A 14,211-nucleotide genomic window follows, 5' to 3' on the forward strand; every position below is an offset into this window, starting at 1 on the left:
AAAGGAGGAGAGAAGCTGAGAGAAGGCTAGAGAATAGGCTTTAGCCCTGGGCAAGTAGTAGGAGAAAGTGGATATTGGTTTTGGGTTACAAAAGTAATGGGGTCTTTAAGAAAGATAAGGACCTGTTGGTGGTGGGAGGCCACAGCAGGGGTGTGAAGTGTCCCAGATTCAGGGGTTTTACTTTAGGGAGGAGGGCAGGGAAGGGAAGGCAGAGGATTGGGTTTGGGGAGGGAGCTGGAAAGGGAAGTTCCCTTTCCAGAGGAGAGAGCTGGGAAACTTACTGGGGAGAAGGACTTGGTGAGCAAGGCAGGAGGAGAGCAGCGGGGATGGACTTCAGCGGAGGTCAGAGAAGGAAGGATTTGGTGGGCAGAGTAGGACGAGCGGGGGAGGGGTCTCTAGAGTGGAGGCAGAGGAGGGCTTGGATGTAGGGGACCTCGGACCCCTCGCCATTTCTTTGGAGAAGTGTTTACATCGCTAAGAGTAAAATCGAAGGTTCGAAATTTAGGCCGATGGTGGCCATGGTTTACTGAGGCCAGATTGTAGTAGGCAAACAGGTCAGTTTTCTTTGACTGTAAATAAGTCAGCCGAGAGTCTTAAGGTTAGACCACAGGAATGCCAATGGGGTGACTCTGGGAGACAATTTGGAAAGAGCCTGTCCCACTGCTTCAGGCATCCCCAAGGCTTTGGGAAGGCGAATGGAAGTATCCCAATAATTAGGAGAGGGTATCCCCAAAGGTCCTAATTAAAGGTGTCAGAGGGTCAGCAACGGGAGAGACTCCTGGAGTCTCTGAGGACGGTGCATACAGGAAGGTGGGGGACTCCTGGAGTCTCCAGGTCCTTATCCGGGTGCCTCTGCCACGGACCCGGCTGGTTACCTCGTCCTGAAGGCTTTTAGGTGGTGGTGGGTGGAGTCGGTCAAATGGCGAAGAGCCTCCTGCCTGGAGATCCGAGTCCGGGGACAGGTGAGGGAGAGAGAGAACAGGGGGAGATGAGGCCTTTTCTGGGTTTACGCAGGGGGCCAATGATACCTCAAGCCACGCGGGGTGGCCGTCCAGGAGGCATGCACAGCTTACGGGGGCAAACGCCATGAGGTCGGTTCAGGCGGCTGTTTAGCCCAAAGTAAGCTCAGTGGGCTCTGTGCTCCCATTGGAGAAAGGCTCACAAAGAGGACAAAGTTTCCATGAGAGGCAGCCAGGAGGAGGGTGGAGGGACCCAGTCACACCTGGCACTTTTCCTCTCCCGGGCTTTGGCACCTTATGTTGGGGAAATGCAGGAGAACGGAAAAGGAATAGGGAAGACAAGGAATAGGCCGGACTCCATCGAGGACTGTTTATCGAGGAGCAGCGAGGGACACAGATCTTACCGCGGAATTGGAAGTTGTGCCAGGGGGTGAATTTGGGACAAGGCTTATATGGGGTCTGAGCAATTAGGTTATTGAAAGCACTACTAGATCTAAGAAGTTGGAGCTTTTCCATTTGGCCCACAAAGGGTTGTCTACAGCTGGGCCTAGGTGAGATGTCCTGCCTGCATTTCAAAGCAGTTTCCCATAGAGATTGTGCCTGGTGCCTGCATATCAAAGCAGGTTCACACATTGAGGTTCCTGCCTGGTGTCTGTATGGGCCTGAGGAAATAGGGTAGGGGATCAATCCTTCAATAAGAACAAACTTTTCTTAATATAATGTTCTTTTCTTACTATTTTAAGTGTTGTAATGAACATACATTTTCTAATACAATATTCTTTTTCTTTTATCTGATTCTCTTCTGCCTCAGGTATGAACAGATACTTCAGGAAGGTGGCAGCTGAATTTGGATTAAAGATTTCTTTTGTGGATTGTACCAAAACCAACTTGCTAGAAGAGGCAATTACACCAGAAACCAAGGTGTCTTACTAGTATATAGTTTAGACTTGTCTTTTCTTGTGTTACCATGTTTTCATCATTTCTGTGTGCTAGAGGACATAATTTAAATCTGAATAAAATTTTTGTTAGAATCCATAGAAATAGAAATACCTACAAATAGGCTGATATAGGCATTACAAACTATTGATTATGAATTCATACAAAAATTTCTGAGTGAATTCTTATGCTGGTTTTGCATAATAGTTGATCTATTGTTTTATTTTGTTTTAAAACAAACTCTGAATTGTGTGTGTGTGTGTGTGTGTGTGTATGTGTGTGTGTGTGCCAGCACTAGAGCGTGAGTTCAGGGCTTGGGCACTGTTCTTTAGCTTTTTCACTGGAGGCTGGCTCTCTATCTCTTGAGCCACTTGATTTCTGATCTCTTGATGTCTAATCAGAGAGAAGAGTCTCTGAGTCTTTTCTGCATAGGCTGTCTTTGAACTACAACATTCAGATCTTAGTCTCCTAAATAGTTAGGATCACAGGTATAACCACTAGTGTCTAACGTCAATTTCCTCATTTGTAAAATATAATTATACCTGCTTCATGGAGTAGTTGTGATTAAATGAGATAATGCAAAGAACTGTTTGTTATAAGTGCCTGATATATGGTAACTATCAGAAATGTTCTGTTAAAATCATTTTTAAAAAGGGGGTCATGTAAAATAGTGGTAGAACCTTTGTTCAGCAAGTGGGAAGCACTGGGTTTGATTTTTTTCAACACTGCACATTTATTTATTTATTTTGTATTCAAGAGCACTCAATTCTTAACTACCTTAGGTAGTATTAATAACAAGTCATCACAGAGACTGGACTGTGGAGAGGAAGTTTGTTAAACTGCAAACCCCTAAGCACATTGGCTTTTTCAGGGTTCTGAAGGAAACCTCAGCAAATAATAGAAATAAAGAATGAACCCCCATCACTCCCCCCAACAGCCCCCAGTCTTCAGCCTATGCCTGGGAAGCCTGGGAAGCTACTCAACACCAAGGAAGGGTTTTGTGCCTGAATGATTGGCAGGTGTGATATTCTTTCTTGGGATCTCATTTAAATCCTGTGTTTGTCAAAGGACCAGTGTCTTGCTTAAGGGAAAGGACACAATAAAATGGCAGTTCTGAATCTTTCTAAGGGGAGAAAATTAATTGTGAGTAAATTAAATTTTGTACAAAGAATTTTAGATAATGGCTCTCTACTGAGTTGATTTGATAGAATTTTTCCTCTGAAGTAACAGACTTGGCATTGGAAGGCAATTATTTATTGTCTCTCTCTCTCTCTCTCTCTCTCTCTCCATATATATATATGCGCACATACACACACACACACACACACACACACACACACACACACATTTTTGACCAGTTCTGGGGCTTGACCTCATGGCCTGAGCACTGTCCCTGGCTTCTTTTTCTGCTCAAGGCTAGCACTCTGCCGACATGGGCTGCAGTGCCACTTCTGGGCTTTTCTATATGTGTGGTGCTGAGGAATTGAACCTAGGGCTTTTTGTATAGGAGGCAAGCACTCTTGCCAGTAGGCCATATTCCCAGCCCCTATTGTTATTTTTAATGAGTTGTATAAAGGGGTTATAATTGCATAAGAATGGCTATAAGTATAATGCAGAAGACAATTAAAACATTTTTTTATTTCTTCATTTTTGCAGTCCTAGGGCTTGCACTCAGAGCGCTGGTACTGTCCCTGAGCTTCTTTTGCTCAAGGTTAGTACTCTACAATTTGAGCCACAGCACTACCTCTGGCTTTTTCTGATTAGAGGGTACTGGGGAATGGAACCCAGGGCTTCATGCATGCTAGGCAAGCACTCTACCACTAAGCCACATTCCCAGCCTTTGACTTTTGAAACTGTTATTTTAAAGGTGATGTGCAGAGGACTTACAGATATTGAGTAAGTTTCTTTTTGGGCAATGTCACTCCTCTAGCTCTCCCAGGTTTTCCTGCCTGTCCCCACATACAAGTTGCATAGTTAATTTTAAACATAGTTAGTGACTACAGAGTACCACTGCTGCATTTGTTCACCCTTCTTGGAAGGCAAATTTTTAAATCCATGTAAAGCATACTTTTCAACTTATTTCTCATTTTTATTGTTTTAATTATTTGGAGGAGTAATTTCTTATCCAGGAATAAGTTCTTATAAGTATTCTCACAGAATAAGCATTGGTTTAACCACCTTACTTTTTAAAATAGTGAAATAAGAAGTTGTAAGTCTTTTAAACTAAATGGCATATCCACTTGCAGTATGTGGGTAACCATTACATTTCTTAAGTAAACTGTAACCAGGTTTTCTGCTGTGTTTATCACTTTTCTCTTAATTAAGTCTTAAGTCAGTGTTATAATTCAAGTCCTTGGTGTAAAATTTTAAACTTTCTAGTGCACCTGGGATTATGTAACTATTAAAACTATTTTAGTATCATATGTATAATTATCTGAAAGGTCTAGAATTTATTCTTCCTTTCAAAAGAGAATTGGTTATCCATAATTTTTTATTTTTTGTTGGTTGTGGAGGCTTGACCTCAGGGCCTGGGTATTGTCCCTGAGCTTTTATGGCCAAGCACTGTACCACGTTGAGACACAGGACCACTTCTCATGTTCTGGTGGTTAATTGGAGAGAAGTATCTCATGAACTTTTCTGCCTGGGATGGCTTCAAACCATGAGCCTCAAATCTCAGCCCCTGAGCAGCGAGGATTACAGGCTGACAATTGTGTTTTTTAGTTTGAAATTCTGGCTCCAATAAAGTGAACAGTGCTTGTTTCTAGAAGTCTCTATTATTCTTTTTTGTGAATATGAAGTGTTTTAAATTAAAAAAAAAAGTTATTTTAATGGTACTGGTCATTTACTAGGTCAGGTAAAGAGTATTACACTTTCTCTCCTTCTCTCCCAGTTTTCCCCTGCCCCGTTCCCACTCTCAAGTTGTGTAGTTCATTAAAAACAAAATGTCTAGTGAGTACCACTGCTGCATTTGTTCACCGTTTGTTCTTCCATTTCTGTGCTCCTTCATATCCTTCCCCCCCACCCCAAAGACAGATAAAAGAACAAACAAGACAAACAATACAAAAAAATAACCCAGGGCTGAGAATGTGGCTTAGTGGTAGAGTGTTTGCCTTGCATGCATGAAGCCCTGGGTTCAATTTCTCAGTACCACATAAACAGAAAATGCTGGAAGTGATGCTGTGGCTTAAGTGGTAGAGTGCTAACCTTGTGCAAAAGCAGCTAAGGGACAGTGTCCAGGCCCTGAGTTCAAGCCCCAGGAATGGCAAACCCCCCCAAAAATCCAAAACCTCTTGCTTCCATTTCCTGGAATTCATTCTGATCAATATTATTTTGTAGGATCAGATGCATGGAGGCATTGCACCTTTGTATTCTTCCCCTAAGAGTATCGTTCTTCGGTCTCACTATGTGTGAATATTTAGAGCCTTGTATAATTTATAATGTCTAGGAGTATTTTAGCTATAGCTTCCCCATATGAGAAAAAATATACACTGTTGTTTGTCTATCTGAACTTGGCTTACTTCAGTTAACATAATTTGTTCCACATCCATCCATTTCTCTGAAAATGACATAATATTATTTTTCCTAATAGCTGAGTAAAATTCCGTTGTGTAGATGTATAACATCTTTTTGACCCATTCATTGATTGTAGAGCATCTGGGATTTTTCCATAACTTGGCTATCTTGAGTAGTACAGCAATGAACATGGATGTGCAAGTGTCTTTATGGTATCTTGGCTTGTAGGATTCTGGGTCAATGCTCAGGAATAATATGGCTGGGTTATAGAAAACATCTATGTTTAGTTTGTTGAGGAACCTCTAGACCACTGTCAAGAATGATTGTACTAGTTCACATTCCCACAAACAGTGCAATCGAGTTCCTTTCGCCCACCATCGCTGCCACCATTTTTTTGTTGGCCAATTTAACTGAGGTGAAATATATTTGCATTTCCTTTATGGTCAAGGATGTTGAGCATTTACTCATGTGTTTCTTTGCCATTCTTACCTCTTGTAGGATATAGTCCTATACAACCTATTTTGTTTGTTTGTTTGTTTATTGCTAGTCCTGGGGCTTGGACTCAGTTCCTGAGTACTGTCTCTGGATTCTTTTTGCTCCAGGTAGCACTCTACCTTTTGAGCTGTGGTGCCACTTCCAGCTTTTTCTGTTTATGTGGCGCTCCAGGGATACATGTATGCTAGGCAAGAACTCTATGGCTAAGTCACATTCTCAGCCCCTATATTTATTTACATATTTTATTTTTGTTTATTCATTTATTTGCCAGTCCCGGAGCTTGAGACACAGTGCCTGAGCACTTTCCTTGTCTTCTTTTTTTGCTCAAGGCTAGCACTCTATCTCTGAGCCACAGTGCCACATCTGGCCTTTTCTGTTTATGTGGTGCTGAGGTACCAAACCCAGAGCTTCATGCATGCTAGGTAAGCACTCTATTCCCAAGCTATATTCCCAGCCCCTTTGTTTATTTTTGAGGAAAAAGTTTTTTTCACTGAAGTGTCTATGACTTTGGAATGCTTATCTTTTTATGGAAAATAATTATGCTAATTAACTTTGGCATTTTTTTCTGCTTAGATAAACATTATCTCATTGACTAGTGTAATAGCTCTATCAGGTAAAGGTTGCCTACTCTCATTATTCAGGTGAAGAAATGAAGGAAGGAAAAAGATAATTTACTTAGCTATGGTGTCTCAGAAATATGTAGGAGTGGACAGGGTTTACATTTGAGCTTTTCAAGTTCTTTGTCCATATGTTTCGATACAAAGTAAAACATAGATTGTTAAAAATATGAGATGTGCTGACTGCTGGTGGCTCACACTGGTAGCTTCTCACGATGATGGGATTTGAGGATCATGTTTTGAAGCCTGCCTGGGCAGCCAAATCTGAGAGGCTCTTATCTCCATCCAGTTAGCCAGTAAAAGTTGCATATGGAGGTGTGTGGGGGTCAAATGGTAGGGTACTAGCCAAGCAAGAACCGGAGGTTCTGAGTTCCAGTCCTAATACACACACGCGCGCACACACACACACACACACACACACACACACACACATTGAGAGAGAGAAGAGAGAATGAAGAGAGAGAAAGAGAGAGAAGAGAGAATGAATCTTTGTGCAGTTTATTTCTTTGTGTAGTTTGACAAACTGTTGTTATTTGTTGCATTATTGCAGCTTGTTTGGGTAGAAACCCCCACAAACCCTAGCTTGAAGATGGTTGACATTGAAGCTTGTGCACATATCACTCACAAGCACGGAGACATTATTTTGGTTGTGGATAACACTTTTATGTCTGCATATTTCCAGGTAAGTGTTAGTAATATTTTTTGTTCTTGTAGTATGATTAATATACAATACAAATATGTAGAATTAAGAAATGAATTAGCTGGGAAGCTGTGGCTCATGGCTGTAATCCTAGTCACACAGGAAGTTGAGATCTGAGGATTACAGTTCCAACCTGGGCAGGAAAGTCTGTGAGACTTTTATCTTCAATTAGCCACCAGAAAAACTAGAAGTGTCACTATGGCTCAAGTGCTAGAGTGCTAGCCTTGAGCTGAAGAGCTCAGCGACAGTGCCAGACCCAGAGTTCAAGCCCCATGACTGACCCCCTCCCCCCCAAAAAAACCCAAACCCAAACAACAACAACAACAACAAACCTGAAAGAATGACTATGAGTAGATTACATTAAAGTTATTATCAAACTCATGAAATCCAATTTAGGTTACTGATTAGAAAAAAATTAAATTTGTATATTTTTGTTCCATTAGTTACTATATTTTTTAAACCTCTAATACTGTATGAAAAGTGTATCTTATTTATTTTAAAATGTATTTACTTTTGGTGCAGATGCTGGCACTTGAAGTCAGGGATTGAGCACTGTCACTGAGCTCTTTTGCTCAAGGCTAGCACTCTACTTGAGCCACAGCTCCACTCTTAGCTATTTAGTGCCTAATTTGAGATAAAGAGTCTCAGAGACTTTTCTGTGTGGATGGCTTTGAACTGTGATCCTCAGATCTCAGCTTCCTGAGTAGCTAGGATTACAGTCATGAGCCACCTGCTCCTAGCTCCTCATAAGGTTTTAATGACTAAAAATCTAAAATGATTAGTTTATATGTACTTGATATAAGAAGTGCTAGATGCTCATATAAATTACTTTATGTGTTTAATGAGTCATAATATGCCAAAATCTCTGCTGAAGGTGACAAGGATAGATGCCACTAAGCAACCTGCTATAAAGAAACAGGTTTCAGAGACATATTCACTTGATCATGGAACTTGTAACTTCAAATTCCACACTAGATTCATAGTTTTTTTCCATTTATTTGTTTGTTTGTTGGTTGGTTGGTTTGTGGGGCTTGAATGTGGGCCCTGGGCACTGTTCTTGAGTTCTTTGCTTAAGGCGAGTGCTTTAAAGCCACAGTGCCGTTTCCAGTTTTCTGATGGTTCATTGTAGATAAGAGGCTCAAAGCCTTTCCTGCTTGAGCTAACAAGATCCTCAGATCTTGGCCTGCTAAATAGCTAGGAACATAGGCTTGAGCCATCAGCTTCCGGCTCATAGTTTTATCTTTTTTTTTTTTTTTAATTTTTAATTTTTCACCTGTACTGGAGCTTGGACTCAGGGCCTGAGCACTGTCCCTGGCTTCTTTTTGCTCAAGGCTAGCACTCTACCACTTGAGCCACAGCGCCACTTCTGGCCTTTTCTATATATATACTGCTGAGGAATTGAACCCAGGGCTTCATGTATACAAGGCAAGCACACTTGCCACTAGGCCATATTCCCAGCCCCTCATAGTTTTATTTTCATGTGAATTTGTTGGGTCGGAGTCAAGAATAGAATAATGTTGAGCATGGTGGAAATTTTTTGCAAAGTTAGTGTTGATAAAAACAGCAATGAAATTGATTAGTAAAATTTTAATAATCATGAATTTAAATAAATGATGAAACTTTTGTGTGTTTTAGCGACCTTTGGCTCTGGGAGCTGATATTTGTATGTATTCTGCCACAAAATACATGAATGGTAAGATGCACACTGTCTACATAGAATCTTCTTCTTCCATGATGAATGAAAAACAATATAGAGCTTGATATTTTATATCATTTTGTTCTACTATTGCATAGGATTCACTTGTGACTCCTGTGGAAAAAATTTTTAATTGCACTTTGGTTAAATATTTGAATTCATTTATAGTAGACAGAATGATGTTCCTTCATGATTCATAAAAAGGACTCAAGTTTACTATAAAGATTATCCTTTTATTTAGTGATTTTTCATTTTACTGTTATATGTATAGTATTATTTTTGTCAATCAGAATCATTTACTTAAAATTATTTTCTAAGACTTTTTCTTAATTAGTTCCCTCCACCCCAAAATATGAAATGAAGAAAAAACATAAATTGTTTTTAATGTATTTTTACCTTCTATGTTGAGGATAGAACCCAGGGCTTTGGGCATGCTAGGCCAATACTCTACCATTGAATCACATCTCAAACCCTGTCAATGTTTTGCTTTGTTTTAGGTCACAGTGATGTTGTCATGGGCTTAGTGTCTGTTAATTCTGAAGACCTCCATGACAGGCTTCGCTTCTTGCAGAACAGTAAGTAAAAAGCCTAGATTTTCTTTCATGCCACCAGTGTGTCCATGTGAAATCGGTATCTGCATAAATGTTATAAAACATTAAGAGAGTAGAAAGTTCTGACTTTTGAAGGAACAGAACAAATAGTGATAAAAGACTACAGTTTATATGGCATAAGAAACTCAATGACATGAAACAAGCAGTGAATTCTGTTATCCTATCAATGTTAATTTTTTTTTTTTTTGTGGTACTGGAGTTTGAACTCAGAACCTCAGGCTTGCTAAATTGGGGCTCTACCATTGAGCCACACCTCTTTCTCTGCTTTTGATGCTTAATTTGGAGAAGGAGTTTGGTGAACTTTTCTGCTGAGGCTGATTTTAAACTTTCATCATCCAAATCTCCACTTCCTGAGCTAAGCTTTTATTGATGTCGAGTTTTCTGTAGTCATTCTTTTTTGTTTTCAGTGCTGGTCCTAGGGCTTGAATGTGGGGCCTGTGTGCTGTCCCTGAGCATTTTTAATCAAAGCTAGAACCCTATCCCTTGAGCCACAGCTCCACTTCTGGCTTTTTGATAGTTAATTGGAGATAACAGTCTTGTAGACTTTCTTTCCTAGACTGGCATCGAACCATGATCCTCAGATCTCAGCCTCTTGAGTATTACAGATGTTAACCATGTGTTCCTGACCTTTCATACTAATATCACTGACCATTTGTCTAAGCCTAAACAAATTATTAGTTTTAAGATTTACTAAATTTTCTTGTGTGTGCTGGTACTGGACTTGAACTCAGGCTCTACTTCTAACTTTTTACTGGTTAGAAATAAGTTTCATGCATTTGTGTTCCTGGGCTGGCTTTGAACAAGATACTCAGATCTCAGCCTCCTGAGTAGCTAGGATGACAGGCATGAGCCACTGGCATTCAGCTTAATACACCTTATTTTTTTTGTACATACCAGGCAAGCACGCCATCCTTTCTGTTTATTTTTTTCTTTATTATCAAAGTGAAGTACAGAGGGGTTACCGTTTCATATAAAGCAATGAGTACATTTCTTATCCAACTTGTTACCTCCCCCCATTTTCCCACACCTATCCACTTCCCCTGCCCTCTCCCACCATGAGTTGTACAGTTTCTTACACCAAATGGTTTTATAAGTATTGCTTTTGGTATGGTTTGTCTTTTTATCCTTTGTCTCTCAATTTTGGTATTCCCTTTCCCTTCCTCAGTTCTAATATATATACAGTACCCAGGGTACTAAGATCAGATACAGTGATAGCAGGGGTAAAAACACAGGAAGAATATGAGAGAGAAAAAAAAAGAAAAAGGAAAAATACGGTACTGTTTCACATGGCATGTTGAAAATAATTACAATAATGATATACCACTTATTTCTATAACATGGAGTTCATTTCACTTAGCATCACCTTATGTGTTCATATTGGTATAGCTATTGCACTATTGTGATCTTCTGCTATGACTAACCTAAACATGTACTCATTATTCCCTATGAGGGAAATCATAGCATCCCTGTTTCTTTGGGTCTGGCTCACTTCGCTTAGTGCGATTTTTTTTCCCCCAAGTGCTTCCATTTCCTTGTGAATGGGGCAGTGTCGTTCTTTCTGATAGAGGCATAGAATTCCATTGTGTATAATTCTTGATCCACTACTCTCTTGAGGGGCATCTGGGTTGGTTTCATATTTTAGCAATGACAAGTTGTGCTGTGATTATTTGAAATACTGGTTTTCATAAAGTATATGTTTTATACCTGGAATTTGGTTTAATTTTAAATAGTACTCAAGGTGTATAAATTTGTATTTTTAAGTAGGTATCTGGTAGGAACATACTCTTTTTAAGCTATATATCCTGGTAGCACATAAACCATTTTTTTCTTTTTTTTTTTGTTTAATAAAGGTGATCTACACAGGGGTTTTTCATAAGTGAGCTAATGAGTGATTTCTTTTGGGACAATGTCACCCTGACTTTTGTTCTCTACTAGCTTCTCTGTCCTGTCCCCACCCATAAATTGTATAGTTCATTTTCAACATAGTGTCTAGTTAGTGCCTCTTCTGCATTTGTTCACCCTTTGTCCCACGATTTCTGTCCCCCCACCCCACCAAGACTGAAAAGAAACAAAACAAAACAAAAAGAACAAACACGAAAACTACAACAAAAACCCCATTTCAATTTCCTGGAATTCATTTGCATGTAAAATCCTAAACTGCTTTACCCAAAAGTTAGAAATCTAGTAGAATGTTCAGTAGTTATTATAATTGACCTGCTGTGTTCTCTGTGTATTGTTATAATTTTTCAAAGAAGGGTAAGGTTAAGCAATGGGCCGTATGTCATGTCACTGAACTCATACAAAGACTAATTACTTCATAATTGAAAATTTCATACTATTGTGGGAAAAGTATTTTTTTGTATGTGTGCTCTTGGGGTTGGAACTCAGGATTTTGTGCATCCTCGACAGGTGTTCTACCACTTGGGCCACTTCATCAGCTCTGGATTTTTACTTTGTTTACAGGATTCTTATTTTAGAGCATCGTTGTCTAATTGGGTTTCAGGATTGATTTCATATATCAGCTTGCCTCCTGAAACTAAAGCATTGAGCCTCACTGTCACTGTCATGTCTTATGAAAAGAAGTATCAGAGAGAATTTTCTGGGCTCCACTATGCTTTCAAACTAACCCAGGATATATTTATTTCTCAGGTCTGGGAGCCATTCCGTCTCCCATTGAATGTTACCTCTGTAATCGTGGTCTGAAGACACTAGAACTTCGAATGGAGAAGCATTTCAAAAATGGAATGGCTGTGGCCCAGTTCCTGGAAGCTAATCCCCGGGTAGAAAAGGTTATTTATCCTGGTATGATGATCTAACTTCTAAGAATATGTACATATATCACATCTTTAAGGGTTATCCTAGGTATTTGTTCATGTAATTTGTAAACTAGGTACTTTCATATGCCTATGTTTATTATTATTGTTTATTATTTCGGTGTCAGACTATGACAGGTCTGGCAAAAGGTGACATTGTATTCCCAATAGTAATATGGGTACTTGGATGTTTAAAAAAATTCTCTTGGTTGAGTATGATAGTGCATATCTATAATCCCATCACTTAGAAGATAGAGGCAGAAGGATTTTGAGTTGGAGGCCAGCCTGAGTTACAAAACCAAAGTTCGTTTCTCAAAAAACCAAACCAAATGAAACATCAGTCTTACATAGTAGATGTTCCAGTAGTGGTGTTTAGCTGTAAGGGGTTTATGCAAGCCCATTCCAAGATTGCAGGACAGTCCTTGAGAGTTGATTTGTTTATAATTTCATTCCCCCTCCCCCTCCCCCTCCCCTCCCCCTCCCCCCCTCCCCCTCCCCCTCCCCCTCCCCCTCCCCCTCCTCCCTCCTCCTTTCTCCTCCTCTTCCTGTCCTGGCGCTTGAACTCTGCCTGGGCCCTGTCCCTGAACTTCTTTTGCCGAAGGCTAGCTCTCTACTACTTGAGCCACAGCTCCACTTCCATCTTTATAATCTTGTCAGTCTACTATTCACCATAAATCTAATTGGAGAAGTTTGTCCCATTTAAATTTGGCTCTGACATACCAATTCTCTCAATTTCTTACTTTTGTTGTTGGTCTTGGGGCTTGAATTCAGGGCTGAGGTGCTGTCTCTGGGCTGTTTTGCTCAAGGCACTCTGAGCTACAGTGCCCACTCCAGGTTTTCTGTTGTTTAATTGGAGATAAGAGTCTCATGGGCTTTCTTACCGGGCTGGCTTCTAACTCTACTCTGAGATGTCAGTCTCCTGAGTAGCTAGAATGACAGGTGTGAGCCACCAAGGCGTGGCTCAAATTCTTTCTTTTTATTTCAGTTTGGTGAAAGAAATGCTCATGTGTGCAGGGGGTTTTTAGCCTCGCGCTCTCATGTCCTGCAGGAGAGACGGGAAAGAGTACTCCACACGGGCGGGTCCAGGAAGAGGGTGTGGGGGCTGACAGACCACCACCCAGCCCCCTTCTCCACAGAGGACAAACAGGCAGCCTGGAAACTGGTTGGAGCCAAACTCGTTTAATTCAGGAAAAGATCTGTTACACAGGTTGGGGGGCGGTGGAAGGGGAGGGATAGCTGCACCTACGTAGGGGCTGTGATTTGACGCCAGATCTGTCCATCAGGGGTGATGTCATGGGACCTCCCAAAGGGGCGGCTCATATCTAAGTCAGGGCCCTTAGAACCGCCTCATATGCAAGGCGTCTGGGCAGGTGTGCCCCACAATGTGGAGTTTAGCAAGTTATGCTACTCTTTGAGTAATTTTAACCATCATATGTGTGTGTGTATTTGAACTCAGAGCTTCACATACTACCTTAGCTTTTCAGTTCACCCAAGGCTAGCATGCTACGACTTGAGCTATAAGCTTCCACTCTGAGCCTTTTGCTGGTTAACTGGACATAAGAATCTGTTGGATCTGTCTATCTGGGCTGGCTTTGAACCTAGATCCTAGATCATAGTCCTTTAAGTAACCAGAATTATTGACATTAGCCAGCAGAATTGAGCCTACTTTACCCATATTTAAATTATGATGATTTTTTTGTTTGTTTTTTTTGGCCCGTCCTAGGGCTTGAACTCCAGGCATGAGCACTGTCCCTGGCTTCTTTTTGCTCAAGGCTAGCACTCTACCACTTGAGCTACAGCACCACTCTGGCTTTTTTTTATATATGTGGTGCTGAGGAATTGAACCCAGGGCTTCATGTATATGAGGTGAG

The 14,211-nt window shown here is 40.7% G+C and overlaps 1 protein-coding gene across 1 annotated transcript in view; it reads left to right on the plus strand.

Moving 5' to 3' along the window:
• Nucleotides 1-14,211, plus strand: part of LOC125355296 (cystathionine gamma-lyase) — a 48,600-nt gene that overhangs the window by 17,642 nt on the left and 16,747 nt on the right. Inside the window, exons 4-8 of the mRNA XM_048351580.1 lie at nt 1,771-1,880; nt 7,071-7,202; nt 8,856-8,913; nt 9,414-9,491; nt 12,177-12,329. Of these exons, the coding sequence (XP_048207537.1) occupies nt 1,771-1,880; nt 7,071-7,202; nt 8,856-8,913; nt 9,414-9,491; nt 12,177-12,329 (531 nt within the window). The remainder of the gene's footprint in view (nt 1-1,770; nt 1,881-7,070; nt 7,203-8,855; nt 8,914-9,413; nt 9,492-12,176; nt 12,330-14,211) is intronic.

The sequence above is a fragment of the Perognathus longimembris genome, chromosome 7 (genome assembly GCF_023159225.1).
Source record: "Perognathus longimembris pacificus isolate PPM17 chromosome 7, ASM2315922v1, whole genome shotgun sequence".
Taxonomy (NCBI): domain Eukaryota; kingdom Metazoa; phylum Chordata; class Mammalia; order Rodentia; family Heteromyidae; genus Perognathus; species Perognathus longimembris.